This window comes from Aphelocoma coerulescens, chromosome 14 (genome assembly GCF_041296385.1).
Source record: "Aphelocoma coerulescens isolate FSJ_1873_10779 chromosome 14, UR_Acoe_1.0, whole genome shotgun sequence".
Taxonomy (NCBI): Eukaryota; Metazoa; Chordata; class Aves; order Passeriformes; family Corvidae; genus Aphelocoma; species Aphelocoma coerulescens.
This window is the reverse complement of record NC_091028.1, coordinates 16,091,661-16,118,948: the sequence shown is the minus strand read 5'-3', so window position 1 is coordinate 16,118,948 and position 27,288 is coordinate 16,091,661. Positions and strand designations below refer to the sequence as shown.

General features: G+C 37.2%; 1 protein-coding gene across 2 annotated transcripts in view; it reads right to left on the bottom strand.

Moving 5' to 3' along the window:
* Window positions 1-27,288, bottom strand: part of SMG1 (SMG1 nonsense mediated mRNA decay associated PI3K related kinase) — a 60,633-nt gene that overhangs the window by 26,653 nt on the left and 6,692 nt on the right. Inside the window, exons 2-27 of one of the 2 annotated variants that reach the window (XM_069030347.1) lie at window positions 24,779-24,942; window positions 21,671-21,826; window positions 18,976-19,112; window positions 16,643-16,701; window positions 15,739-15,952; window positions 14,873-14,998; window positions 14,706-14,778; window positions 13,929-14,026; window positions 12,258-12,431; window positions 11,078-11,302; window positions 10,865-10,966; window positions 10,165-10,434; window positions 9,497-9,627; window positions 8,645-8,806; window positions 8,057-8,175; window positions 7,536-7,623; window positions 7,352-7,453; window positions 6,617-6,757; window positions 6,124-6,323; window positions 5,692-5,888; window positions 4,823-4,990; window positions 3,893-4,047; window positions 2,681-2,826; window positions 1,825-2,026; window positions 793-902; window positions 260-407 (exon numbers count right to left, since the gene is read on the bottom strand). In XM_069030347.1, coding sequence (XP_068886448.1) covers window positions 260-407; window positions 793-902; window positions 1,825-2,026; window positions 2,681-2,826; window positions 3,893-4,047; window positions 4,823-4,990; window positions 5,692-5,888; window positions 6,124-6,323; window positions 6,617-6,757; window positions 7,352-7,453; window positions 7,536-7,623; window positions 8,057-8,175; window positions 8,645-8,806; window positions 9,497-9,627; window positions 10,165-10,434; window positions 10,865-10,966; window positions 11,078-11,302; window positions 12,258-12,431; window positions 13,929-14,026; window positions 14,706-14,778; window positions 14,873-14,998; window positions 15,739-15,952; window positions 16,643-16,701; window positions 18,976-19,112; window positions 21,671-21,826; window positions 24,779-24,942 — 3,867 coding nt within the window. The remainder of the gene's footprint in view (window positions 1-259; window positions 408-792; window positions 903-1,824; window positions 2,027-2,680; window positions 2,827-3,892; window positions 4,048-4,822; window positions 4,991-5,691; window positions 5,889-6,123; window positions 6,324-6,616; window positions 6,758-7,351; window positions 7,454-7,535; window positions 7,624-8,056; window positions 8,176-8,644; window positions 8,807-9,496; window positions 9,628-10,164; window positions 10,435-10,864; window positions 10,967-11,077; window positions 11,303-12,257; window positions 12,432-13,928; window positions 14,027-14,705; window positions 14,779-14,872; window positions 14,999-15,738; window positions 15,953-16,642; window positions 16,702-18,975; window positions 19,113-21,670; window positions 21,827-24,778; window positions 24,943-27,288) is intronic. The other variant, XM_069030348.1, reaches the window with a different exon arrangement.

Here is a 27,288-nt window from a genome sequence, read left to right as displayed (position 1 = left end):
AAGGTGTTGCAACATCATACAAGTTACATTACAGTACTTCATTATTGAACTGACATGCAGAAGTGCTTTATAAACTACATAAACTCCAACTGACTTGGAGTTTATCATCTTACTTTTCCTCAGTAAGCTTATAACTCACAACAGCTAGAACTGTCAGCAAACTACCGTGGATGCTGAAGCTTTACACAAAGTTATGTTTAACAAACTAGAACAGGTTATCACAGTGTATTACATTAATTCACAGCACATTTCAACTTACTCAGATATTGACTGCCACTTTTGCTCCTGTTCTATGTGGTTTACAGCTGTTGCCAGACATACTGAACTTCTCAAAAGCTGTACTTCAACTGCTTTTTGAAGTTCTCTTGGATCAGGACTTAGCATATTAGGAAGGAGCTTCTTCATGTCTACATGGAGATTAAACAATGGAAATCAACTAGAACTGCCAAATTTTATCAAGTTTCACCATCTGAGAATTCATTTTTGACAGTAAGGAAGTTTGGAAAAAAATCCTTTTAAAGAAATATGCATTATATTTATGTATGTATTCATATCAGAAATTCATCACAGATTATTTATAAACAGTCACATTAACTCCAGAAAACACACTTGCATCAACATTTAGGATGACCACTGCCAATCATTTTGAAGCTTGATTCATAAAGTTTATGGTCAGTCCACTGAACACAGCAAACTGCATTCAGAAATTTCAGTCTGTCATTTATAGAGACAGATACATGAAGAAATATTTACTTTTGCATTTGAAGTAAATGTTAATTTATGCATTTATACCTATTTTTTCTTTGGATCCCCCTGCAAGCAGGTTGATATTTTCTCCTGGTAATAATTCTAGTTGTTCAGTGCACTCAGTAAGTTGTCCAGACTCAAAGCTGCTCAAAGATCTGCAATTCAACATTTACAGTTTTATTTTCACATTTCTTACTTCACTCCAGTTGCTAAGTATATTATACAGCAAAAAGAAAAGACTCAAGACTAACTCCAAGTCCTACAGAGCGCTTATGATAAATTCTAAGCAGAAATCTCCATTATATGTACAACAATAGAAGTTCTGCACCAAATGAATGAATCCAGCATCAGAGTGAAAGAAGAGCCCCTTTCTCTGACAGAAAGTCACCTTCTCAGACCTGCAAGATTTTATTTCACTGCTACCTTCTGTGCTTTTATTTTCAAATCAAGAAATTTCAGCCAAAAGGATTTTACTATGTTTACTACAATCATGCAGGAATGGAAAGCAATCAGGTTGTCAAACAAAGGATCCTTAAACTCTGAAGGGCTTTCAATGTCACAAGTATTTTTTCATGAACCAGAAAAACATCAAAGGTCAGGAAATAAATGCACAAGCTACAATTCTAAATTCCTTTCTAAAAAGAAATAAAAATAAAAATTAAGCAGCCAAGACCACTTCTTTCCTATACTTTTTACATTAAATTAATAAAATAAGGTATGTTTAAGACCTGTACCACTGAAATACATTTTATTTAAGTTGTGCAAAAGGATGTATCTTCTGCCGAGTGCAGCAGAATAAATTTGGGATCTTTTTTCTTCAATGAAAGATTTTTTTCTTGAATACTAAGCAGCCTCAGCAGCCTCAAGGCACAGCAGCTATTTAGAAGGATGCTGCCTCCTCACTCATCTCTAAGTGCCATGGCCAAGTTTTCACCCTCCCAAGAACACACCTTTCTTCTTTGCATGCCTCTATTCATAAACCAACACCCAATTTTTAAAATCCATTAAAACTTTAATATTTCAGCTGCAAAATAATGAACTCTAAGGTGCTGTTGAATAAATTAATTATACCCTTACTTTATGTAGTTAAAATCTGCTTTCAGGTTGATTGAGGTATTACTATTGCTTTTCTTCAGCTCATGGACCATGTTTTGCCACTCCTGAACAGCAGACCAGTCCGCAATGGAAATGTAACATTCACATGCCTTGTTACCCAGGTAGTTTATCACTTCAGGAGAAGAGTCACTTGGCTTAGTCAGAACAGTTTTTCTAGTTTCTCCTGTGAAATGAAAAAAATTTATATAAAAACACAAATATATACTTTAAAAAGCAGTTCTATTACTCAAACATTACTTCTATGTCTTTTGCAAGAAAAACTCTTAATTTTAAAAAAATCAAATAGTTACACAACTTTTACAGTATTCTTCCACTGACACACTTCCTATGGGAAAAAAGAACCTTTTCAAAGGAGTTTTTGAAAAAATTTGGTTCATATCTGTAAAGGAGCATCAAAACAGAACAACTAAATTAGGAACAAAGAAGGTTCATTTTCAAAGATGAAACAGAATGCTGCAACCAAGTCTTAGTAGTTAAAAACCTCTGAGTAACTAGTGCACTTATGATACAATTACGTCACAAACACAAAGGTTTAAGTTATGATGATCTAAAATAAACTAGATTTAAATTACTAAGTTACAGAATATTTTACCTATTACTTTTAGTTTCATTCAGCTAGACCTCAGTACTGCAAACCCTCCTATCTACACATAATATTGGTTTCAAGAGCACTAAGTGGCTCAGTTTAACTGCAGACAGAAACAGGTTTCCAGATTTCAGAGTTGGCCATTACCGTCTGTGCATCATTCAGTGTTCTCATTTTATGCACACACATTTACACAATTGTATTTCTCTTAAAAAGAAGACAAACACTGACCATTCAAGGAATGCTTTGGGCTGGCATTATTCACACTGCTTGAATTGGCCAACTTCAGAACAGCCTTGTCAAAGCCTGTTATACAGCAATCCACTCCAGTCATGGAGCAGAGGTGCTCCTGGTATTCCGCAGTTGCTTTTTCAAACCTAAAACAGTTTAATATTCCAGTCAGAGTCTTAAAGAACCAGGTTGGGGTTTTTGTAGATAGACTAGATTCTGAGCATTATTTTACCCCAATACTCAAAAAGCTCATATCACCTTCAGCAAAAGAAAGGGGTTAAGACAGGATACAAGTTTACTGGCTGAATTTCCAGGTTATAGCATAGGATAAAAGCTTGTCCATACAAGTTTTAATGTCAACTTTAAATCAAGTAGAGACACAAGGAAATAAATGAGTTTTATATTTGACTGTCACAACTTTAACCTGAATGAGTAGAGCTGAATACTGATTAAATATATATCATTGATCAGAGAATTGCAGAACTCCATCTTGGGCAACAATTCACACCTGAACCTTGACATTGCTGAGAAACTTCTCACCTACTACAAAACTGCATGTGATTTTAAGGAACTTTACAAAAATGAGAAAAAGACAGTTATAAATTTAAAACATCATTTTTGTTTGTTTTTTCACATGGAAGGTAATTAATGAAAGGTGCCCTTCTTTATTCCATACAGAAGAAAGGATGCATTCCTTTAAGGACATCACACAGTCAAGGCACACCCTGTCTGTAATGATGACCCACTTATTTGTATCTGTATCCAAAGAGTCTACTGAAATAGACAGAGAAGCCACTTTTTCAAATGTGAATTAAAACTGCAAAGCATATTCCTCTCTTGGCAAACTGAGTCAGGTAATCAGATCACACAGTGATCACAAACTTCACTAGAAAATACTTAAATTAGTAACATTTTGCAATGGAAAATTAAATACAATACAGAAAAACAACATTACTGTGTAGGAAAAACTAACAAAAGCAATTTAAGAACACAATTTATATTCAAATCCTGGTAGTTTAATTAAAACTAACAGTTAAAACACCTGAAAGTTCTGGATGCATTAGGTATCTCTGAAAAGATACATGGACTATAATTGACACAGAAATTACATCAGCAGCCTTGACTTGAGCCACAATTTGAAAGACTCAGAATTTTCCACAGAAAGAAAAAATGTCCCAAGTTTGTAACATCCAATAATTCACAAAAACTCACCGCCCTTCTGCTTGCTGAGCTACGGAATTGATCCAGGAGAGAGACTTCCCAACCACAGCAGAAGACCAGACAGCAATACCCTGAATAGCTTCAGGACAGTGAAGCTCACATAATGCTTCTACCAGCATCATAATTGTCACTTCCAATTCATTTCCCTAAATGCAAACCAAAAGTGTTATTTAACAAAACTCATCTATTGCAGGAGCCACGTATCTGTGGGTAAATACTCAGAAATGGTGCAGCAGTATTTCATTATATGCATCCACAAGTGCTCCTCATATCCATCCACTGCATTGCTTTTGGAAAAGCAGAGGAGCCAAGGGAAGAGTACGTGCTGTGAATCCACAGCCTGAACATCAATGGTTAGCAATCACTTTGTGGTGGTTTATACCTACATGGGCATTCACTAAAGAGCATGAAGCAACAAATATCTATCAAACCTCCTTTGGCAAAACATTTAAGCAGATCAAGTTTGTACTGAAGAAATTTTCATCCTTTTCTAGAAGGCTTTAACTACTTTATCCACCCATCCCACCCCCGTATTTATCTGCTAGTTAGAGGAAGGATACCCCCATGACACAATCCTGCTTCTCCTCATACCACAGGTAAGCAAAGACATCACACTGCCACAAGCTTGGGATGGCCACATACTAATGCAACACCAGTTTCACAAGGTTTCCACTAAATCAGAAACTGCTCAATTGAAACTGTGAATGAACTATAGCACTCATTCCTATGTAGTATTTGACCACACATCTACAGTGCATCCTACAACCACAACAAAAACATACAAATGAAAAATCTGGCTTTAAATAACTCAATCTTTTACAACCAGTTGGTTTAATAACTACTGATTGTCTTAGCTTAGTTATTCTAGAATATCATGGTAAATATTTTTGCAATAGTCTACAGAGTTTGAAAAGAGAGTACCTGAGAGATGCTATTATTAGTTTTCATTTCTGTGAGCAAATCAAATCCATGCCTGACTGTCACAGCAGGCTGGCCAGCCAGCAACCCAACTCTCATGATGGAAAGTCTAATGCGTGTCAGCCAATCCTGGCACGTCTGACGATTGGTGTAAAAGAACGTCCTGATAACCTTCAGAGACAGAAAAGAAGTTTCACAACAACATTCTTCTGTACAAACCAAAACAGTTAACTGACTGATATTTATATCAAAGGCAGGAAGGTTTCTTTTCTCCAATTTGCAACTGAGAGATGAAGAAACAGACAAAATTCTGCATCTTTAATTTTATTCATGTAAATGGTCTGAAGTCACACAAAGCATGCAACTGGCCAGGTACACTGGCAAGCCAGAAGTCTTAATAGGAACTGTCTATAAATTATGTACCAGTGTCACATTAAAGTCTGGTAATTATACAGCTTATTTCAAGAGCAAAGAATGTTTTGCACTTGGATCTACACAAAAGGGTATGTTGCTTATAAATAATTACTACATTCCTCAAAAAGCAATTTAAACCCTCAAATAACTGTGTTACTTTATAACAGGATTGCTGACAATCTACAAATAAGTGACTGCTACAAATCAGAGATACTACAGGCTTGCTGGGTTTGTACCAGTATACAAGCTGGTACTCCAGAAACAAAGCCTGGTTTAACATGTTCTGTAGGAACACACAATGTTCTTAGGAATAAGCCAAAGTTCCAGTTTTTTAAGAGTCTCAAACTTAGTTCGAGAAGTTTTTCTGAAACTCCGTGGCTAAGAACTGCACAACCCTGAAAACACTGTTCATTCAACAGACTGCTCCAAGCAACATCAGCACTGTAAGGCAGACAAACCTTGGGTGGAGAGGTAAGGGCATTGGCACATCCTTCATATGCATTGTACATCAGTTTTTCCAAGTTCTCCAAATACTGCAGAAGGAGAACAAGCCTAAGCTGGTTGCTACTGTGTCCTTCATCGTTGTCTGCAGTAGTCCACTGGCTAACATCTTGATCAGGGTTTAGCGTGTGCGCTGCAAGGCTCCTTATAATACCTACACATTTTACCAAAACACGGGGAAAAAAGTTACCAGATGGTATTGTACTGAAACAGGTCGAGGGATAGCAAGGCTATCTCTCAAAATCTACCACAAGCTAACAGTAATTATATTTAGAATCTATAAGCACTGAAAAATAAAGCCATAGTGCTCCTTGCCTTGGCCATGAAGACCTTGGCTTCACAACCTTACCAAAAAATCTCATTAAAATAAAGTGTATTTTTTACTTTACCTTCAATTGTTTGAAATGTATCTTGGGCTCTCCCCAGAGGAGTTCTGAGCTTTGAGAGAACAGTGAACTGAGCTGCTTCCCAGACAGCCCATTGCCACAGCACAGCATCAGTCTTCAACAGGTTCCGAGGGATGGTTGGCTGATCTCTCTTATCTAGCCTTTGACAGCTATAGAATAACCTTTCTAACCAATTATCCTTCCTGCAAGAAAACATCAGCGCATTAACACAAGTTTATACTGTACACACGTCACCTCCCGATTGCTCACAAACAAATCTCTCACAAAATTAATTTCCAAGCAGCAATGTGCACAGGAAAATATGCCAAAAGGTATGTCTTTAAGACGTTTATAAATATTACAAATACAAAAAAATATTTAAAGTAAAGCAATGTAGTTTGTAATGATAATAAGATATTTTAAACTAAATGTAACTCGGACTTGTTTACTAGACAGTCAAACTTCCACAGATTTCAGTTCTACAAGAAGTTCTTACCCAGTTCGGTGGAGGTTCCCATACAAAATAAAACTAATGACATCAGAGAAATCCTGTGGGTGGAATGTATTACTTGGAGCTTTGCTCATGTGACTTCTTATAGCCAAAGAAATTTCCTGTATTTCAGTGTGGGTACGGTTACTGCAGGAAGAAGGGGAGAGGGAAAACAACCCATGCTACAATGTACTTAAATAAATCAAAAAAAGTTGTGTAAAAGAGTTACTCACACACACTATATATATGTGTGTGTGTGTGTATATATATATATATATGTAGTGACTAGAACTAAATATATGCTTGGTATTAATACCAAGTGCTTTCAGAATTCAGGTCTTCAAGACAAATTATAGGACATAATATTGCTCAAATTGTAGCACATGATATTACTGAAGCTCTGGATAACATGGACCTTCACAGGTATTCAGTATTTGCTTCAAGAAGTCATGCATAGCTTATCAAATTTGTTAATTACTTTGTGTTCTACATACTGTTCTTAGACCTGTGAAAGCACAGGAGAGATAACAAGACACTCAGAATCACAGAATCACCAGGGCTGGATGAGACCTTTAAGATCATCAAGCCCAACCATCAACCCAGAACTACCACTGTAAGCTCACGCTTTTTGATTTTGAACTAAGACAGTATGATGACTTTCCAATGGCATTACTTTTCAGGTTAAGTGTCACTGAAGAAACTGAAGCATTATTTACACTGAAGTTGATCTGAGTGACTTACCTCAACACAACATCTAAAGGAATTGACTTCAGAAGTTTTCCAAAAGCTTGTCTCACACGAGCACCACTATGGACTAGTTGAACACGACACACATCAACACACCTGCAACACCAAAAAGGAAGCAGGTGTTACCATCTCCATGATCAGCATAATTCAAATAACACACAGAACTCTGTTCAAGTACCTTTGTAAAAGGTCATCTGGAAGGGAGGAAGACAGGGCATGGAGGCTACTACATGCTTGAAGACAAATGTTCACATCTTCCAGAAGTGCTGAATTAAGGCGTTGAAAGGAGAAAAAAAAAGTTATTCTTGCTGGAATTAGGTAACTTCTGCACTACTCTGCATTTGTCCCCATATTATTTACAGGTTTTGAAATTGAAACATCACATCATGTCATGGAACTGTCCAGTGCTTTTGATAAAGTAATGATTTGTGACTGGGACATTGATCTACCAAAAATGTCAGTGATGTGTCAAATCTCTTAAGAGTGTATTTTATTTTAAGAAAATTAATTGTTTAAGTAACAGGCAGGGATCCACTTAAAAAAACATAAAAAGAGCATTAGTTCTTGCACAATACAACCTTGAAACATCCTTAAAGTAAATGCAACAAGTACAGTTGCTACTACCAGTGGGACAAGGCCATTTATGTACTCAATTTTGAAATGTAAAAGACAGTTAAGCAAAAATATGCAGTATCTTACTGTTTGCTAAAAGTCCTTTGCAAAACTTATGAAAAGATGGGAGAGAAAATAACGGTGCATATGTTTCTGACTTCTTCATCAGAAGAGCCACTTCCAGAGCCCACGTTGTAAGCAGTTTCCTTCAAAAACCAAGAGTTAGTCACTCTCCACAGTTACAGAAAGGTACTTTCTAATAGACCTTAACCTACTTCACGTTGCACATCAGTATTATACCACAGCTCATACTTTTTAAACAAGGTATTTCTTAACTTTAAAAATGTCCCCGGCTTTCACAGCATTTTGGTAATACAGGATGGCAACTATTGCAAAAGGGTACTTTCAGTGAGCAAACCCTTTCTTTCAGTAAAGTCTGATAGCTCTGCTTCTGCTGGATAGATCTTATGTTGGTTTAAACTTTTCTAGTTTTCATGTATAAAAATGAACAGCTACATTTTTCCGATATTTCATTAATAATGTTTAAAAAAACCCCAAATATTTGACTGGTTAAATTTACCCCAGGTTTCACAAATTCAAATTACCCTGGTTTCTGAATTAATATATTGTACGGAAGAAAAAAAAAATCCCAATTTCTAAGAAAATTTTCCTTACCTGGTATCTTGAGTAAGGTTATCCTTCTTAAGCAGTAGCCCCAAAAGGTTCAGTATGATTGAGAAATGTTTTTTTGTTGCTGTGGTTACAGTACTTATAACTGCTCCATCAAACAGAGAGGGAGAGGAAGAACTGAGGCTACTGGATATGAAATGGTCATGCCTGAAAAGGCAAGGAAAAACAAACTGTAAAACTACCCTAAGATTAGGGATACTCCCCTACAGCTCACAGGAGGAGAGAAAACAACAACAATCAGCAGTGAAAGTGAAACGAACACATACACACACAAACCACAGCATGTCGAAATCCAAATATTTTGATCCCTAGCCTAAAAGAACAAAGCTACAATCTGCCATCAGTCCATGCAGGCCAGGAACCTGTTCTCAGCTGTGTCTGGTATCCAATGCTTAGTGAGAAATCACCACAACTAAGAGTGGAAAGAGTAACAGTTAAACTGGTATATTCCCTTACTTTGACAACAGTTTCTATTAATAAGGTCTGAAATGCATTTACATCTGTTGTTTACATCTCATTACCTCTCCCAGATCTCTCAGTAAGCAAAATAGTAAATAATCTTTCCTCATTTACTTTCAATAGAGTTCTCCCCCAGTTATTTCAAACACAGGATTTCTGACCTGCCTTTGAATAAAAGGCCAACTTTAAGCCAGGATATGCTTTCCTGGCTGAGATACAGTTTCCCTGTAATTAATGAAAGTAAAAAGTGATCAGGGAAGTTTGGGCAAAAGCTTGATTGTATCAACCTATTTTAATTCATCCCTCCAACAATATATTCTACTCAGATCAGTCCATCCTAGTGCTCTTAAAATACTGGTGAATTATTAAACCTCATACCTGGAGCAGTGTGAGTACAATGTATAGAGCACTGCATACTGGACAGCAGGAAAGTGAACTGCTATGTCACCATGAACAATCATCAGGTTTTTACTCAGCAGTGCAAACACAGTCGGTGAAAGGGCCCACATCTATAAAACAATTGCAACACAAGCACAGAAACATAAAAAGGAGGATCTACTTTTAACCGTAATTGTCATACCATTAACTAATGTCTTTTGCTTTTTCCCCACAGGAAATAATTTAACTCTATTATTTTCTTTGCCATTTTTGAGAAGTCTGTTAAAAGCAGTTCATGTTTTTATATGGAAAGATCTGGAAAGTGTTTTCATATGGCAGATAAACCACCAAAGGATACACTACAGCTTTCACCTGTCTCGATTTTCAAAAGCAATTACTATGATGATCTCAGCATTAAACCATTAATAACCCTGATAAGATGCTCTTCCCTAGAAACTGCTTTTCATTATGCACCAAATAGAGATACAATCCACCCACTGTTTCCCCTAAGTTTTAATACTGGAAGTTTTTCTAAAACTTAGGAAGTTCAGAGACAAATATGACCATTTTAGCTATACATATGTGCCCTACTGGTGTAATACATTAATTTTAATAACCAAGTATTTGTTACACTTATTGAACAAACTGTCTGTAGAGTCTTTACTCACCCCAATTAATGAGTTTTTAGCATTTCCAATAGTACTTAGAGCACTGAGGTCGAATATAACAACAAACTTGGCATTATCCACGTTGGATATAAGCTTCTTGAAAGAGTCATGCTGGATTTCAGAACAGGCCTCAGGAAGATGTAAACTATGGAGAAGACTATTTAAAGCACAGGTCATTTCTCCTAGAATCAACCTGTAAGCAGTCTCCAGAACAGGAATGTTCTTCAGGCTCAATACAGCTTGGTATACAGCAAGGGCTGCTGCAACAACCTTGAGAGCATAATTACAGCAATAATTGATTAGAACAAATCATAAAATACAATAACCAGCAACAAAGAACTTAAAATTACTCTTCTTTATCTATGAATAACTCAGTCTGATACATACCTATCTTCAGTTTTCTGTACCTCTTACTTAGAGGATCTACTAATTATTTTCTTGATCATCCACCTAACACACTAAGTATCAGAGCCAGATGAAATAAGGACTTCTCTACGTGGAATGATGGCAAACGTCCCAATTTCTTATCAAATCTAAATGCTAAAACCAAGAAGTAGATATATCTGCCTTTTCAGAAGTTTCAGATATTCAGTTAGACTAAAAAAACATATTTAAGATGAGCTAAGTTTTACAGCTTAATCTATTCTAGGAAGTGCATGAAGGCTGTTGGAATACACCTGTAGAAGTTACTTACTCTTACCTCTTTCTCCTTATGATAACGAAGAACAAGTAGTTTAGACTCTGGTATAAATAATTTCTCTACAAATGATGATGGTAGTTTTGTATTTATTTGTTCAACAATCTGGGGATAAAAACCAAAATAAGTATCTTTACCTGAACTTTTACTAATTCTTAAAGACTAATCAAAATACTGTTTTTCTAGTCCCCCACAATAATGAAAACATGTACAAACCAGTGTCAACAGATTGAGGACCGAAATGACATAGTCAGTGCCACAAGTCTGACAATTCTCCATTTGATCTAATCCATAGGTGATGACCATGTCGCAGTGTATGGTCATACTGGGATCCAGGCTGCCAAGCAAAACCCCAACACACTCATTGGCAGCTGTAAGCACAGCTTCAGAAAAGAACACTTGGTTTGCTGCAGTCACACATCTCATTACTCTGTACAGAACCTGCAAAATTAAAAACACAACTGAGTAAAACTCCATTAAAAAGAGATGCTATTTAATTGTATTCACATCCATTTGATATCCTGTCCCATCACCCACTGCAGCCTGATCAATTCTATTCTGAATAATCCTGGCATTACATTTCAGAAGTGTAAGAAAAAACAAACTTTCAACTGCTTGGCTTTCAGTTCAGTTCAAGACCTACAAAACCTAAGTTCATTGCTCACAATTCTGTTCAGTTCCAACTAATGTCAACAGAACTCCCCTTGCAAAAGACAGACTAGTTTTCTTCAGCTTTCCTCACAAGAATCCTCTGCAGATTAAGGCAGAAGTTACGTAATTGTCTTGTCTTCAACGGGGAAATCCACACACTTACTTATCCAAGAAGTTGTGTCCCTCACAAAATTCTGCAAGGACATCAATTCCAGTTGTGAAGGTCATCCAGCAACCACAAGACTTTGACTGTAGATATTTTTATCTTATATCCTCACCGGGTACAGAACTATAGCAGCTACTTAGCATATCATATAGTATTTATTCTGAGTTTACACCATCCTACAGAGCTAGGGAAATTTGCTAAGATTCAATAGATACAATTTCAACAGGAATAAAAACCATCACATTTTATAAAACCAAACTCCTAACTAGAATTCGAGTTTCTATAGCAGCATAGTTATCTGAATAAACAGTAACATGGTTTCAAAAATAACAAGCAAACTTAGCCACATGAAGTTAAAATGCCTAAAAAAGTTAGTTTCTGACAGGATCCCCAAGTGCCACTATCACAATCTATACTTTAATAAAATTATTGTAGCACATTTCTTCAAAAAAAATAGATTTAATCAAAGCTGAGAATACACATATTCATGTAACATTCATAAAACCTAAATAAACTCAGTGAATGGCATTGCTATATGGTGATAAATCAGGTGAGCAACAAAGAAAACTGAGTTCTTACATCAGTTACATAAGCTTCTGTAATTGGTGGTCCTCTGATGGGGCTGAAGCGCTCCCCAATGCTCCTCACCACAGTACTGAACACCCGAAGAAGTGCAGCCAGTTTAGGCAGCGACACCGAGGGAGGAGGAATATCCTCATCTACAGATTCCCCAGAAGCCACATGGCTGAGGTCCTGCAGCACACGAGGTTAATGTATCAGCACACATCATTAACTTACACAAGGGTAAAATATCAAAATATGGGACTGAAAATACTTCATCTCTTTTCCAGACATTAAACTGTACAATCCAATTACAGAGGTATTTACCCAGTACCTCAACTACACACACACCAAGGTGGGATACAGGCACACAGTGACAACGAGAAGTCACAGAGTAGCAATGAGTTTAGCCACTGAAACAAAGTACTCAGACTACATCTTGTAAATTAAACCAGAGGCTTATGAAGCTCCTGGCCTCTGGAACATGACCATCTGTATTGTTGCACTGCTACAACGGTTGTCTGCACGCTTCTACCACTCTTCCAAAAAATTCCCATTCCCAAACTGGAGTCGAGACGTTTGATTGGCCATTCCCACCACTCGTGCAAACTATGTCGATCTGGAGACTAAGAGTTTACTAACAGAGTGCTCCATGCCAGCTGGCACCAGTGCCTGGGAACATTCCCAGAAGTGCTGATCTCATTAGTTTAGCTGTAGCCTTGGTCTAGCCCACTGTGAGATAAGAAATATTGACTGGAAGCACCTCCTCCATGTTAGCACACGTTATCTTAAAACTCTTCTGTGACTAAGAATACACACATTGACCAGTGCAGCAGCCAACTTGATAAGCACTGATTTACTGTAGCACTGTGAATCCTAAAGCTGCCCCAGCAGAAGCCCTGGTGTACAGAGAAGGACACTGACCAAATTATTGATTCTGCTCTGAGTGACACAAATTATGCTCCAAGTACAATTTTACCTACAGGACCTGCACATTACATACACAACATAGTATAATCTCCCTATAAGTATGTATTCATATGAGCACATACACCTTAAAAGACAGCACTCCCCCCCATCCCAAAGGTCTTCCTTTAATGAGAGCATCAGACAAACTCTATGCCCTGTTAATTAAAACAAAGGTTACAAAGTCAAAATGAGGTATGTTAAATGAATATAATCTAGTTTTCCATCAGATCCTGCTGCATTATCTCCTGCACAATATAATCTGCTCCTTTATTTTAAAAAAGACAGATTTATCATTAGTCTTGTGAAGCATTAGGATTTCCTCTCTATCCCCAACAGTTACTAGTTCTGAAACACCCTGAGGCTGGACAATTAAAGAAAACACCAAGGAAAGACCATGAATTGTCTTCACATCAGCTCTTTAAAAATGAAGGCATTCATTCCTGTTTGGTCAATTGTTTATAATTTTATTACAACAAGATATTCTCCATCAACAACGGCTGAAGGCCTAGTTGTGATACTAATGAAATAGTTCATGAGTATTTGTGCAGTTGGTCACTATACATGACTGAAGTATACTCCATAATTTGGCCCTCTTTTCCCCAGGAAAGCCACATAATTTTATTTTCTACAAATGTAACACAGCCATAAAAATCACAGCTGTGGATTTATTAAGAAAACCATAACAGTTAACTCTGGTATACACCGTAAAGTCTTGTTTACCTCAGCATAAGCTTCCATATCTTCCAAAAACTGACCCAAGAGTGTGGTAGAAAAAGTAAGATCAGCCACCCAAAAGGGCTCCAAGCTCTGCAGCCATCCTGCATAAAAATACCAAGCCAATTAATACAGGGTAACATAAAAATCATTAAATTTTAGTTGCATATTGCTGAGGGAAAAGTTGCTGAGCTAAGAGGAGGTCATCCACATGGAAATACTAACACTAGATGTTTTTAAAATAAATATAAATTGTATCTCCCTCTTCTGTCCTTCTGCAAAAATCCTTTTAAGGTTCAGTTCTGCCCCTCAGCAGTTAAACACTAATGACAGAATCTAGGACTATGACACAAGAAACATAATAGACTTGCTGTGAATAACTCCCAAGGAAACTGATAAAGCTATAGGAAAAACTTTCCCCATTTTTTAAATGCCAGTACAGTACCTTTACCACAAAGATTTTCTTAAAGTACTCAGGAAAAAATATATCCTTTCACAGAGGATATACTAAGACCTATAAATTTATTTGTTATAAAATTGCAGAGAACAATTGGTGTTTAAATGTACCCTGAATAAAGCAACCCATTTTCCCAGAATTAGCACAAAATGGCAAATGCAAATGTACTAAAAAGTTAGCAACAAAGTCTCTTGCTATGTAGCCAGAAACTCAGTTTGGTTTTATGTCAACTTCCACATCAGTAGAACCAAACAACAGAAGAACCCACAACATCTGCAAGCCAGAGCAGACTCTGAGACTCCATGAGCTCCTCTGGTCAAACTTACCAGAGACCTGTTGTGTCAAAGAAGGTTTCTGAGTGTGATCTATGTGCCACCCAACCAGTATGTCCACTGTGTCCTGGAAAGCAAATGTGAAAACAGAGTAATTACCCAATTTGCTGCACCAACACTTCTATTCAAGAAAGAAAACACAGAGGACAAAGAAAGCTTACCCTAAAATTGGTGCTGAAAATGTGTGGGTAGCATCGAGACACCAAAAGGATGCACTTGACACACTTGCACAGTAACTCTGGGGTATCAACATTTTCTAGGATGGACTGCAGGCTGGTCATTACAAGCTGAAAAGTAAAGCAAAGCCACCAGACATTTCACTTCATTAAACATGTGAGAGGACACATCGTAACAAACTGGTTTGATTCAAACAAGGAAACTCTACTCTTCCTGCAGGAACAAAATGTAAAAGGCATCACATATACTGCACAAAAAGAATCACTTCAAAGGGGCATTTGCTTGAAACATGGCAGAGGCAGGGAACACTCTTGTTTAGTTCTTTAGCCACAGAACAACTGTTGAGTTAAGTCCTATTGCTCCTGCTGAAGCTTTTTGGCTCTTGGAGCACAGACCTGGCACAGCTGTTCTATACCCAAAATAAGAGACCCTAGAACTTGAACAAGGGGACCACATCTTGTCTGCACACATCCTACTCCCTTCTCAGATCTATCCACAATTCACTTTAGCGACCGTAAATAGGAGGCAGCACAAAACAACAAAAAGGTTGGGTTTTGTGTACCATTCCACTTCAGTTCTCTTTTTGGTCTCAACAAGATTCTTCTTGATCTGCCATAAATACTAGAAAGTTGCATCAAAATACGTATTAGCCTCCAAAGACTTGTCATTCTTTTCTAGTGTAACCACAACCAAAGAACCCCATTCAGTCAGAAAGTCATAATCCAGTTGTAATGGTATTTACTTATTATATCAGAATAGCATCACTTTTTGATCATTCCATTTTAAAAAGTTCATTCAAGCATTGCACTGAGAAAATCATTAATAATCCTGTTTTAACTTGTAGTCTTACCTGCATCAAAGATGAAAATGCTTTCTTTTCTCCTACAGTCTCCAGTGCTTTGTAGGTTGCACACAAATAAAGAAGTTTAACTTCATCTTTTGTGGATGAACTGAATTTGCTAAAAATCCATTTAAAGATCTTCTCAGCCTCGTAGCTCAGAGAAGCACAAAGAAGGCCAAGACAGCAAGCTCCTTCCTGTCTCAATTCTTGAAGCAATTTGCTACTGCAATTTTCGGAGAGAAAAAAAAGAAACTTGGTATCTCAAGCCATGACAGCAGAACAGAAGCATGAACAAAATAATGCATTTTCTAAAGCAAAAGAAAATATATGCAGAAATGAAGCTGCTTCTCTCCTACTTAATGGCAGCAGTGGCGAAGCTAAAATAAAGTTCTGAGATATTATTTCTATGGAGTAAGTCAGCTTGAATGAAAGTATGGAACAAATGCACTGCTCTTGCAACACACTATTCAATAGGAATGGTTCTTAATATGCAGCTGACTCTGGGTAATAACACTGACTTAAGCACCTAAAAGCCCAGATAAACCTGAGCATCCTCTACCTACACTCCTAATTGGATGTAAATGAATCAGCATGTAAAAAACCTTCATTTTGGAAGCTACACCACCACAGCAGTGCACAGCTACACCAGCTGACTGAACGCACCAGAGACAGACTCCACACCACCTACATCAAAGCCACACTGGTGCCTTCTCTCCAAGGGAGCTGTACTCTGAACAGTCCAACAGTATTGTTGATATGCCTAAAAATCTTTATTCTCCCCTAATTTCATTCTGTTCCTGAAATGGGACACCCATGCAAAATTAGTAAATTAACTTCTTTCAACCTTTCCCCCCTCTGTTTCAAACCTAATGCTGTCAGTATTTTTCCCCTTTTCAGCATTCTTCCCACTTACCTTTCATTGAGTACATCATGAATGGCAGTCAGGATATTATCCAGTTGTTTAACTAGTACCTGTAATACATGATACATAAAAGGCATAAGCATAATAATTGCCCAATACTGTTTCCACAATAGGTCCTGTTTACACCCACAATAAACACAACATTGCCAGTTCCCCTTGCCAAGAGAATGCCATTATGCTTTCCATGGCCACTGAAGACTAGCATGAACTATATTAAGCAATACTGCAATATTATCCTAGATGTTATATTTGATATTTATTTACAGTTTATTTATATTTTATTTATTTACAGCCATGAAAATACTGGCAGCCTGCTATCAAGGTCTGTTCTAAGTTTAGCTCTTGCTGATAACATTACATCACGATGGAAGACTCATCATACAGTTCATGAGTAGCATCTACTGAAGGCCAAATCTTAATACTAAAAAATTAATTGTATCACCAGAAAATTTAATGGAACACATAATATAATCTGAAGTATTAAAGCTTCTACCTAGGCAAGCCTGCATTTCAGTGAAATGGAATACAATTTTGGGGATGAAGCATTACTGATGAAGCAGTGCTTCTCAGTAAACATAACCAGAAAGACTTGTTTTCCTAATATGCACCAACCCCCACCACGTTAGTGAGTTGTTTGAAAAATCATACATTAGCTGCAACTGTATAATACATTAACAGGAAGTTTTCTTGACAAGTTAATAAAAAGGTTTTTTCTCTTTTCTTCAGAAAGACATTCATCTTTACAGTGGATGGTACTTGGTTTTTGTTGTAAGTTTTGAGCAACGTGATGCTTTTGAGGGTGGGGGGACAGAGATCCACAGGCTTGACCCCTCAGAACTCATGAGGGCATTTAAAAAATGTGTCTGGAATCTGTGAAAGAGGCTAAAAAGGAAAAAGCATCTATATATTTTAGAAGCTAAAGCAGGACACCACTAGATGACAAATGACTACTGACTTCTACTACTTTACTTTGAACTCGTATTTCAACCCTGAAGATGAAAAGAACTCAGTTAAACTACACTTAGTAGTGTCAGGAACTGCAGGAACTACTGCTAGGTTAAACACTGTCCATTATAAAAGTTTTGGCCTTGATATCACTTGACATCTGATCTTATTAGTGAGCTCAGAGAAGCTTAACCAAAAGTTTCTCAGTGACAGACTTAATATTCTGACCACTAACAAAGATTGTCACCACTGAGTTAGACATTAGAATGGCAATTTCAGTATGTTCTGAGATGCCGATAAACTTAAATAAAATGCAGTTACAAAATAAAATTTAAAAAATGGGGAAAACCTCATGGAGAATAATGGAAGTAACTGAAAAAAATAACCACAGCATAACTGTGGGAAGCATTTACTTCCTAAACCCTCGCAGTAACAAGAGGAAAGCTGAAGAATTAAGTAGGCCTGCACAGGGGCTGCTTACACCTGGGTGCACAGACTGGAATACTCCCCATATTCAAATCTCATGTCCTTTGCAGAAGAGCACAATTACCCCTGGTTAATTAAAATACAATGAGGAAATGGACCAATTTCTTATAAATAAGGACTGACACCGATTCCAAAGCTAAAGTATCAGAGCACTGCTTGCAAATGAGTGGCACGATATTAAACCATCACTTCCTGCTTTTTAGTACTTTGAGAACTCTTAAGCTCTCCAAAACAGTGGGGGAGATGTGTCAGAGAAAATGCTCTACAATATTTCATTTCAAAGTATGTAATATCAAAAACATACATGCACAGTGGGGTACTTCCCATCCCCAAATCCTTAAAAAACACTTGAGGACATTAGAGATTTCAACAAATCATCAAAAATCCTAAAGATGTCATGAAAACAAAGACTTACTTAGTTCCCTTCCCATGAAAGGGAATCCACATACAGAGCAGAGATGTTTAGTTAGAAAGATGAGTAGCTCTAAGGTGAGCTGTTCACAAGACTAAATACCTGTGTATTTTTAATTTAAAACACAGAAACAGTTCCTGAACAAGACAACAACACTTTACTGCCTTTTCCCTCTGCTTCCTTGCTGAGGGATCCAAAGGCTATTCCTAAGACCAGTCAAAGAAAGCCACACACATGCCATGTTAATTCCTACAGTTCAGGCATTCAGTAGCTTGGTCTAAGGCAATACACCACAATAAAATATTTCCTGAAGTACGGAAACAAGACAGACAATCCAGGAATACACTCTCCTTTCTTGTGGAATGAAATTCCTCGAACACAAGATAATCCTTGCAGACATATCCCAACACTCAGATTTGAAAAACACAGTTTAATAAAACAAGAAATACCCCAATGGTGTGGAAAAGAAAGAATTACTGACCAGTTTGTTTTCTGGTTGTTGAATGAATTCTTTCAGTTGCTTTACAGTAGCCAGTCTTCGGTCTCTGTCGTCTTCCCGAGTAATCCTCCGAAGAAGATTTGACAGTCGAGACTCGTCAGAATAAGACAACGGTCGCTCTGAAAAATGTAATTATTTTTTTCCTACAGCATTGATCAACAGTACCTGTATTGTCCAATATGTGTATGTGTGAAATCAGTAAGTCATAATAGTAACTTGAGAAAAAAAAATGAAGATAAATCCTGATTGGTTTTTAAACATTCATAAAAAGAAAGTTATATGCAAAAATCTAATTTAGCTACCAAAATATTTCATTTCTTCCCATGAACAGCCCAGTTCCCGTGTAGAACTCATTCAGAACTAAGCAGAACTGTCTTACTAGTTCTACACAAAACCCTGGACTTAGTTCTCTTCTACATAAATGGAACTAAAAAAAAAAAAAAAAAGGGTGTGAGGTAAGGTTAAATCAGACTTCTGATTGAATAAACAAAAATAATTCAACAAATAATATTTCAAGAAAACCTTGTGGAAAAAGCAAGCTGCTTCCTGAAGCAAAGAGCCAGATTTAAGTTCAAGCAACTACGAAGAAACAAGATCTTCTCTCTGATAGGTAGGAGGGCTGTGCTTTGAAAAGGAAAGTAGATCTGCTCTTCCTTTATTGAGGAACATAAGCCCCCAGTGTGAAGATGGACTTGGCTGTTCACTTAAGCAGACCATAATGGGGGAGAATCAACATCTTCCTAAGAAAACACGTCATTAAACTTGGCCAACAGCACTCAGTACCAGAGAAGGTCACAATGTAGTTTACCTGATTTAGGGACCAATTACCTATTCATTCATACAAATAATTAATTTCCCTCATTTTGGAAAAGGAAACAAAATTTCTTTCAATAAATTTAACATTAGATGCTTCATGGTGGTTCAAATTAGAGGATTCATGGAACATGATGAGGTTTTCTTAGTCAACATGACTTTAATGAGAAAATCTGAGACAGCTACAGACAGCTCTTTGCTCTGCTCAACATCAGTCATCTGATGTGACTAAAGCAGCTTTGTCTTTATTCAGTTAATAGCTAATCTGCACTGGCATTACTCCCCAAGAGTGTCAGCTAATTGTCAAGTCACAATCACAACCTTAAAAAAAAAGCCAGAACCAAAAAACACTAACCAAGAACACGACTGAAGCTACACTAACCAAAGCACTAGTTAACAAATATCTGTGACATCCACTTTGTGAAAATTCAGCAAGGTCTCAGCCACATGCTAACACACTCACAGAAGACCATATTTGAAATTGTTTAATGAATATACTAACCAAAAAAATCAAAGAATTTAAAACCAAAATCTTGTTGCAACACAATCCCACTGTATTTTAAAGAAGATATGAAGAACCAAAATGACTTGCTGAAACCTATAACAATCAAAGACAGCCAAGTTCAAAAGGAGAAACCCCTGAAATCTGGTATCTCAAGGAGAGAGAACATACAAGTCATAGGCAGTAACTTCAGTCATCCAAAATGATATATCCCAACCTTTTAAGGATTAAAGAGATACTCACATACCCCAGAGAACAGTCTGAATTTACTATCATTTAGTACTGGCAGAAAGTTTTTTTATTTAAAGAGTTTTCTATTTCCTCTACACAGACATAAAAAGACACTAAAAGGACTACATAGCTTTTATATCAAGACACCAGAATGGGGTTATAAAGTCTGTGTTTAATCCATTCCTAAAACCACATTTTTGAAACAGTCATGTCACCACTTACACCTCAATTCTTCCACCTGCAAAGCACACTGAACACTCTTAAGTCTCCTTTGAAATATTAATCCTTGAGAAGAAACAGCATGTCTTCATGTTTATAATGTGCCTGGCATAAAGCAGGCAGTTTTTACCAGTGGGTCAACTACTACTTATCCTAAGTGATGCAATAAGTGACAGTGCTTAGTCATGAAGTTTCTATTTTCATTCAAAAATGCTTGGAATAACTTTTTTTGGTTTTTTTTTTAAACTATGACTCAAACCTCAACTAGTGAGAAGAGTGAAGCCTTCTTCCTCAAAAACACAAGCCCAGCATTCCTGCACCCTCTCAAAGTTCCAAATTTGTTCTTGCTTCGTCTCCCAAGACCTCGCCCGAATTCTTAGGATGCTTCCAGTTCCTCCCTGGCCTCTACCTCTCAGCTGAGCAAGAGGGAGCACGAGTAGTGGCAGGCTCAGAAGGACAGCAGTGACTGAGTACTCAGCTGGCAGGATGTGCAGCCCAGGGAGAACAGGTAACAGCTGAGCTGCTCTTTCCACACTGGGGCTCATTAATTAACAACTTTTTACTCAGGCATCAATTTGCAACAAATCCAAAGCAAATTCTCCTTCTTAGAGATGTCTTTGTCAAATCTGGCTAACCTAAGTAAGGGTTCAAAAGCCATTTAAAGGAAATTGAAGAGACTGACAGCCTAAGCCAGATAGATAGTTGAGAGATCTGCCAAACCTATGGAGGAAGCCTCAACACAAGGAACAGTAAAATAAGGTGACAGTTTCCATCAACACCATCTAATCACATATCACAGAAAATAAAATCCATATAGATTGCCTAATCATAGTGAACTTCTTTTTGTATTCTGAACACAAGAAAGGTTGCCAAAAGAGATACCCTCTTCCTGAAAATCGGCAGTGTCCTTACCCTGTGATTTCCTCATGTCTTTTGTGGCTAAAGCACGATTCCCATGCGGAACACTGGTAAAATCAGGATTGGTCACATTGTTAACTCTCAGCTCTTGCCCCAACGACTTCCGACCATAAGTATTTTCCCCAGATCCTCCATTGACACTGTAGCCACCTGTGGACAAACCAACGTGACATTAAAACAGGCTCTCAGACCATACATTTAGCAGGGTGGTGAGCTGTGAGTTATTCAATTCATATGCAAATTAGCAGCCCTATACTCTACCAGCTCCTTTAGCTTCCTGTTTCATTTCCACATGCATCAATGTTTTGTTATACCCTGTAAGTTTCCACGTCACACATTTAGAATTTCATCCATCTTACTTTTGAAGGACATGAAGAAAACACTACTGCCATGAAGTTTAATGTCAATTTTGTTGCATTTAATGTTTTCTTATTATTACTTTGACATGAAAGGCTTTGCAAAATACAGGGTCAAACTGCTAGTACACATGGCTAGATACATTCACTTACTTGCTCCTTTATGCACATGAAATCTCCATTCTGTTTTTGCTATAAATCCACCAGACTGAGCAAAATGGCAAAAAAAAAAAAGGGAAAATTTTTGAAAAAATAAGTATCTGTTATGCACAGATTGAACAGCCCTCCCTAAATATACAAAGGTCAATATTTCCACGCACTAATACTGGTATCATCCTTAATTACACTCAATCCTACATTCTCCCACTTGAGATACATCTTTGGTAACAATATAAAATGAAAATAAAAGCATCATTTTGAGTAATTCAATTGATCTTACTCCTAGATCCACAAGAACAAGCATACTCAAATTCTGAGACTAGAAGTTTTTCCAGTCTGACACACCACTTTGAGAGGCAGGTTCTTCCCCTCAATACTCTAGAGAAGTGAAACTGTCCCGAGCCTGCCCAATACTTCACTCAATGTATTAGAGCTCACTTCCAAGGCAGATTTCCGAAGTGCCTTCCCTAACCAAGACAGGGAAGAATCAACTAATAAAATTAAACCCAGAACAACAAAAAATATGCAAGATTTCTTTCAGAAAAGATACTTCCACAAGTGCACCTGCTGCAATATATAACAGAAAGGCTGGGGAAAAGGAGAGGTGGCTCCCCACAAGAGGCTGCCTACTGAGACTAAAGGACTGATAAAAAATTAAGTTCAAACCTTGAGGTGAACCTGGACCTTAGTAGATGTGAAGAATGCTTCTTTAAGGTGAAACTTTTGATCAAAAGCAAATGTGAACTACTGGTATACATCTGTGCATTTCTATACAGATGGGGCTACCCCACCATTGCAGAAAACCCTGTGCAAAGTCTCACTTGTAATTAGTTAACAACAATTACAGTAAAGATAGTTTGTGTCCATTTAGATTTACAGCATTATTTTTTACAGCTCAGTTTTTAAACACAAACTAGCAGGCATGCCACCTTGATATTACTTTGTCAGAACAAACCAACATTATCCTATGAAGGAAGCAACTTCTAATAGCAATTAGTGCATTTGAGCCTGAACGTAAGAGTCACATCCTTGGAGGTTTTCAAACTTGAAAAACTTCCAGAAATTATCAATTTGGAAGTAATTTTTATTATCAGCACCAGAAACTGGAGGGAGGTGAGTAGGGGGTGTATGGGAGCCAGGACAGAAAACCTCAAATGAAAATTCCCTGCTGGCAGACTCCAACAGATGAATTAAAAAATCTTAGTAAACAAAGAAACTATTCTGCATCCGTAAGCTTACAAATTTCTCCAGTAATAAAAATGAACTAGAGATACCTGGAACTTGGTTTTATAGTCAGACTGTACTAATCACCTCTTTTCAAGTCACACCTGAACAAAACAGCACAAAGTGCTGAGCTAGCAGAGACATGCCCTGCGAGATACAGTACTGGAGGGAGAGCCAGGTTCATTTTTCTTCTCAAATGGAAGCAACTTCACAAACTACCTTTCTGAATTTGTCCAAAACTTACTATTTCACTAGGCTGCCAGTATATTAAATACTAGCATGCTTCAAATTGTAAGAACAACCCACTATGCCAGTCTGTGTTAAACACAGTACACATTCCATGTTGGCATACAAATACACTCAACTTCCTAAGCAGCTTCTCTACTGAAGTTAAACAAATCTTAAGGATCTCAGACTATGCAGATAAACATGCTTCATGCTTCTGCCACCAACACTACCTTCTACTTATAAAAAAATTAATTTGCACTCAGCTGTAACTTCCCCCAAGATACAGCAATTATTTACAGTCAGTTACAGGGCAGAGAAGTAGGGGGAGTTCAAATACTTTTTAGGTTAGTGAACAAAAACTCCCACAGTAATATTCCGGTGTGATTTTTTTTGAGTCTGGCCTGCCTGAAGATTTACATAGTCTAAAAAGTGACTCTGCAAGTAAGAAAGCCTTGTATTTGACATCTGTATTTGGCAATTAAAGAAAGAAAGAAGTCAGAATACAGATTTCTTTGTCATAAATACAAAAAAAGACATGATTCTGAATGTTTAGCTACTTTCTAGAGATAGTATTTCCATCCTAAAAATTAAAAAAAACCAAAACCAGTAAAAATGTATGAAACACACATCACATTATTTATATGAAGTCAGACTGAGGTACATGAAAGTAGAAACTGCCGTTAATGATAAAAATATGTATCTGATTACTAAACAAAGATTCCAGTTTGGTGCAGTAAAGCTACAATAGGCAATAGATCAGCATAGTAGCCTGTTTAATCCAATACCAGAAGTACTGGAGACTATTCTGGAAGAAACTGCAGCCTGAAGACCAGACACATGCAGAATGCTGTTCTTCAGAAAGGCGTGCTTGTTCTGTTAACGCATCGAGTCTTCTCTTGCATTCTTCTCCTAATGCAACTGCATATTTTTCTCAGTATTCACATCAACCACAACATTTCTCTGTGCCCTGACAAATCTCCCAAAACAGTGATACTGTGGCAATGAGACAGTTTGCTGCCTTGTTTTGGGGGAAAGAAGAAAAAAACCAAAACAAAAATTTCTCCACCATTTCCAGTTTACTGCCTTTCCCTGAATGTCCCCTCACAACTCATACACGAAACAGCAATCTGTGTACCTTTTTCTTCATTCTGTATGTCAGTGTGGACTCTGATATCATCGTGTCTTTGCCGAGACACCACAGCTGAATTTGAGGGTTGTAATCCATAGGAGGCAGAACTGCCCCGATCTCTGGATGAAGAGTATTTTAAATTGTCCTGGTCAGCTGATGCACTGTCAGTTCTACAAAGAGAAAAATATTTTTTTTATGTAGGGATATAACAGGAGTGGGATTCACATTCACTTATAAATACAACATATTTAAATGACAATCCCAAATGTATTTCCCTGTGTCAAAAAAGTTGTATGTCTAACCTGCTGCTTAAAAAGTGACCTTAAATTCACACTGGGATGGGAACTGACTAATTACCAGAGCAACATGCAAAGGAAACGCATTCTAATGTGCCAGCACCTTTTCTTAGGATGCTCTCAAGCCTCTTTTCAGTTGGATGTCTATACCAGGAAAAAATTACTTCCCAGGGTAACAAATAAAATACAACTAGGTCTAGGTATGCACCACAGCTGTATGATACAGTGCCTGCCATTTGTGAAAGTCATCACTAATCCACATTTACATCATATGCTACGGGCCTTACTGAGCAACATAAACCCTCTTCTTAGATGGAAGCATGTAACTGATCATCAGCACGAAAATCACATATTATGTTTTTACAAAATAAAAACTGCAAAGCAAGGAAACAGGCTTGACCATGAAAAAACTGAAGGTAAATTAAGAGCTGTGATCCTTTAGAATAAATGTCTGCATATAAAACACAAGTTAAAAAAAAAAAAAAATCTGCATTAGGTTTAAACCACTCTCATCAGAAAACTGATATAGCCCAGAATAAAATCTTAAGGAAAAAGACTAAAAGTATGAAACCAACTCTTCTCCTTGGACATACTAAGTGGTACAATTTTTAAAAATACAGGACTTTAACATACTTGGGTGCACAAGACTTCAGAATGTAAACTCAACCAATCACTTTAAATGCATTCTTACAAGCAATGATGGGGGGTTGATATTAAAACAAATAAAGCAACACCCATCCAAAGGGAGAATCAGCAGAATTTTGCTCAAGTGTATTTGGAATTAGACTATTCACATTATTTACAGCAAGCTTTCCCTAAGCAAACTCTAAAGATCTACTATTTTTACTTAAAGCTTTGGGTAGCTCATTTGATTCTTTAACAAAAAAGCAGGACAGATCATTCCTGTAAATTAACTACAATTTGTGTAAGGATAAACACCACATGTTCTTCAGAAAAAGTCCTTCATTCTTCCTTTTCAAGAGAACACTGCGATTAGAAATGGTAGACAAATTCAGGGAAAAGGGAGTCAAATACATCTCAAGGCCAAAAGGGAAAAACACAGGTAAACTTTTTGATAAGCAGCTGTTACTTAAGCAATTCTAAAGGCTTGCTACTGTCCAACACAGCTTGGCCTCAGTACAACTGGAAGAGGAATACCATGAGCACTGATACTTGCAAAACCAACTGGAATTAAAAGACATGCATTTTGTTCTCCTGAGAATGTTAAAAGACATTATATTATCAATTTGGAACAAGAAGAAAATTGTACCTTTGCCCTGTTCTCACAGTGCAAGTTGATATCAGATTTGCTTGGCAGGTATTATTCCCTTTTGCACTGTAAGCAAGTTCATTTTTAGACATACACAGTAAGACACTTTTCCTCATTCAGTACTCACTGTGCCACCACATCTACTGCTTTGCTGGGCACTTGCTTGGACTATTTATAAAATAGGCTATGCTACTCTAGAGGCAAAGCCTTAGTAAAAGTCTTTATTAATGACAGTTAACCAGGATTGTAAGTGTCTTTATACAATTGGGCCATCATCATTCACCTAAGCTATGCTGAACAAGAAGTTCTGCACTGTATCTTCACACAGTATGAAATTTAAATGTGTCCAAACCATGTGCAAATTTCTAGATAGATACAGAGACCCCAGATCTTCTCTCTGCCCTAAAACCTCCCAGTTCACTTTGAGCAGTTACTTTAGCCTTTCAATGAAACAGGATGACAAATTTTCAGTTGGCAAATTTAAGTTGTGATGGCTTCTTACGTTTACCTTCCCAAAGGGCACTGCTTTTTTTACAGCAATGCACTGTAAACTGAATCATTTCCAATTGTCAACCATTAAGGCTGAAATTCCTACATCTGAAGAAAAGCTGATTAAATGTACAATTTTTAACACTGCTCTGTGCATCCCAATCAACTGAAGGGCTACACTTTATCACCAAATAAAAGGTGAGTCCAATTTTAGTAAAAAATACGTAATCGTTCTCCTGTATATCAATTTAGGAGACAATGATGTCCACTGAAAACATTGTTCCCACTACAATAAATGTGTAGCTTAGATAGGATAGAAACTCCTGGCTATCTTTATGAGGCAGAGAAAAAAAACATCCTAGAAAGATGCTGATATTCTGTGACCCAACTGACTGCTATGATCCTTATTGCTTGGAAAGAGCATTTCAAACGGGAAGGAGCTTGCAAGGAGATTCACAGCA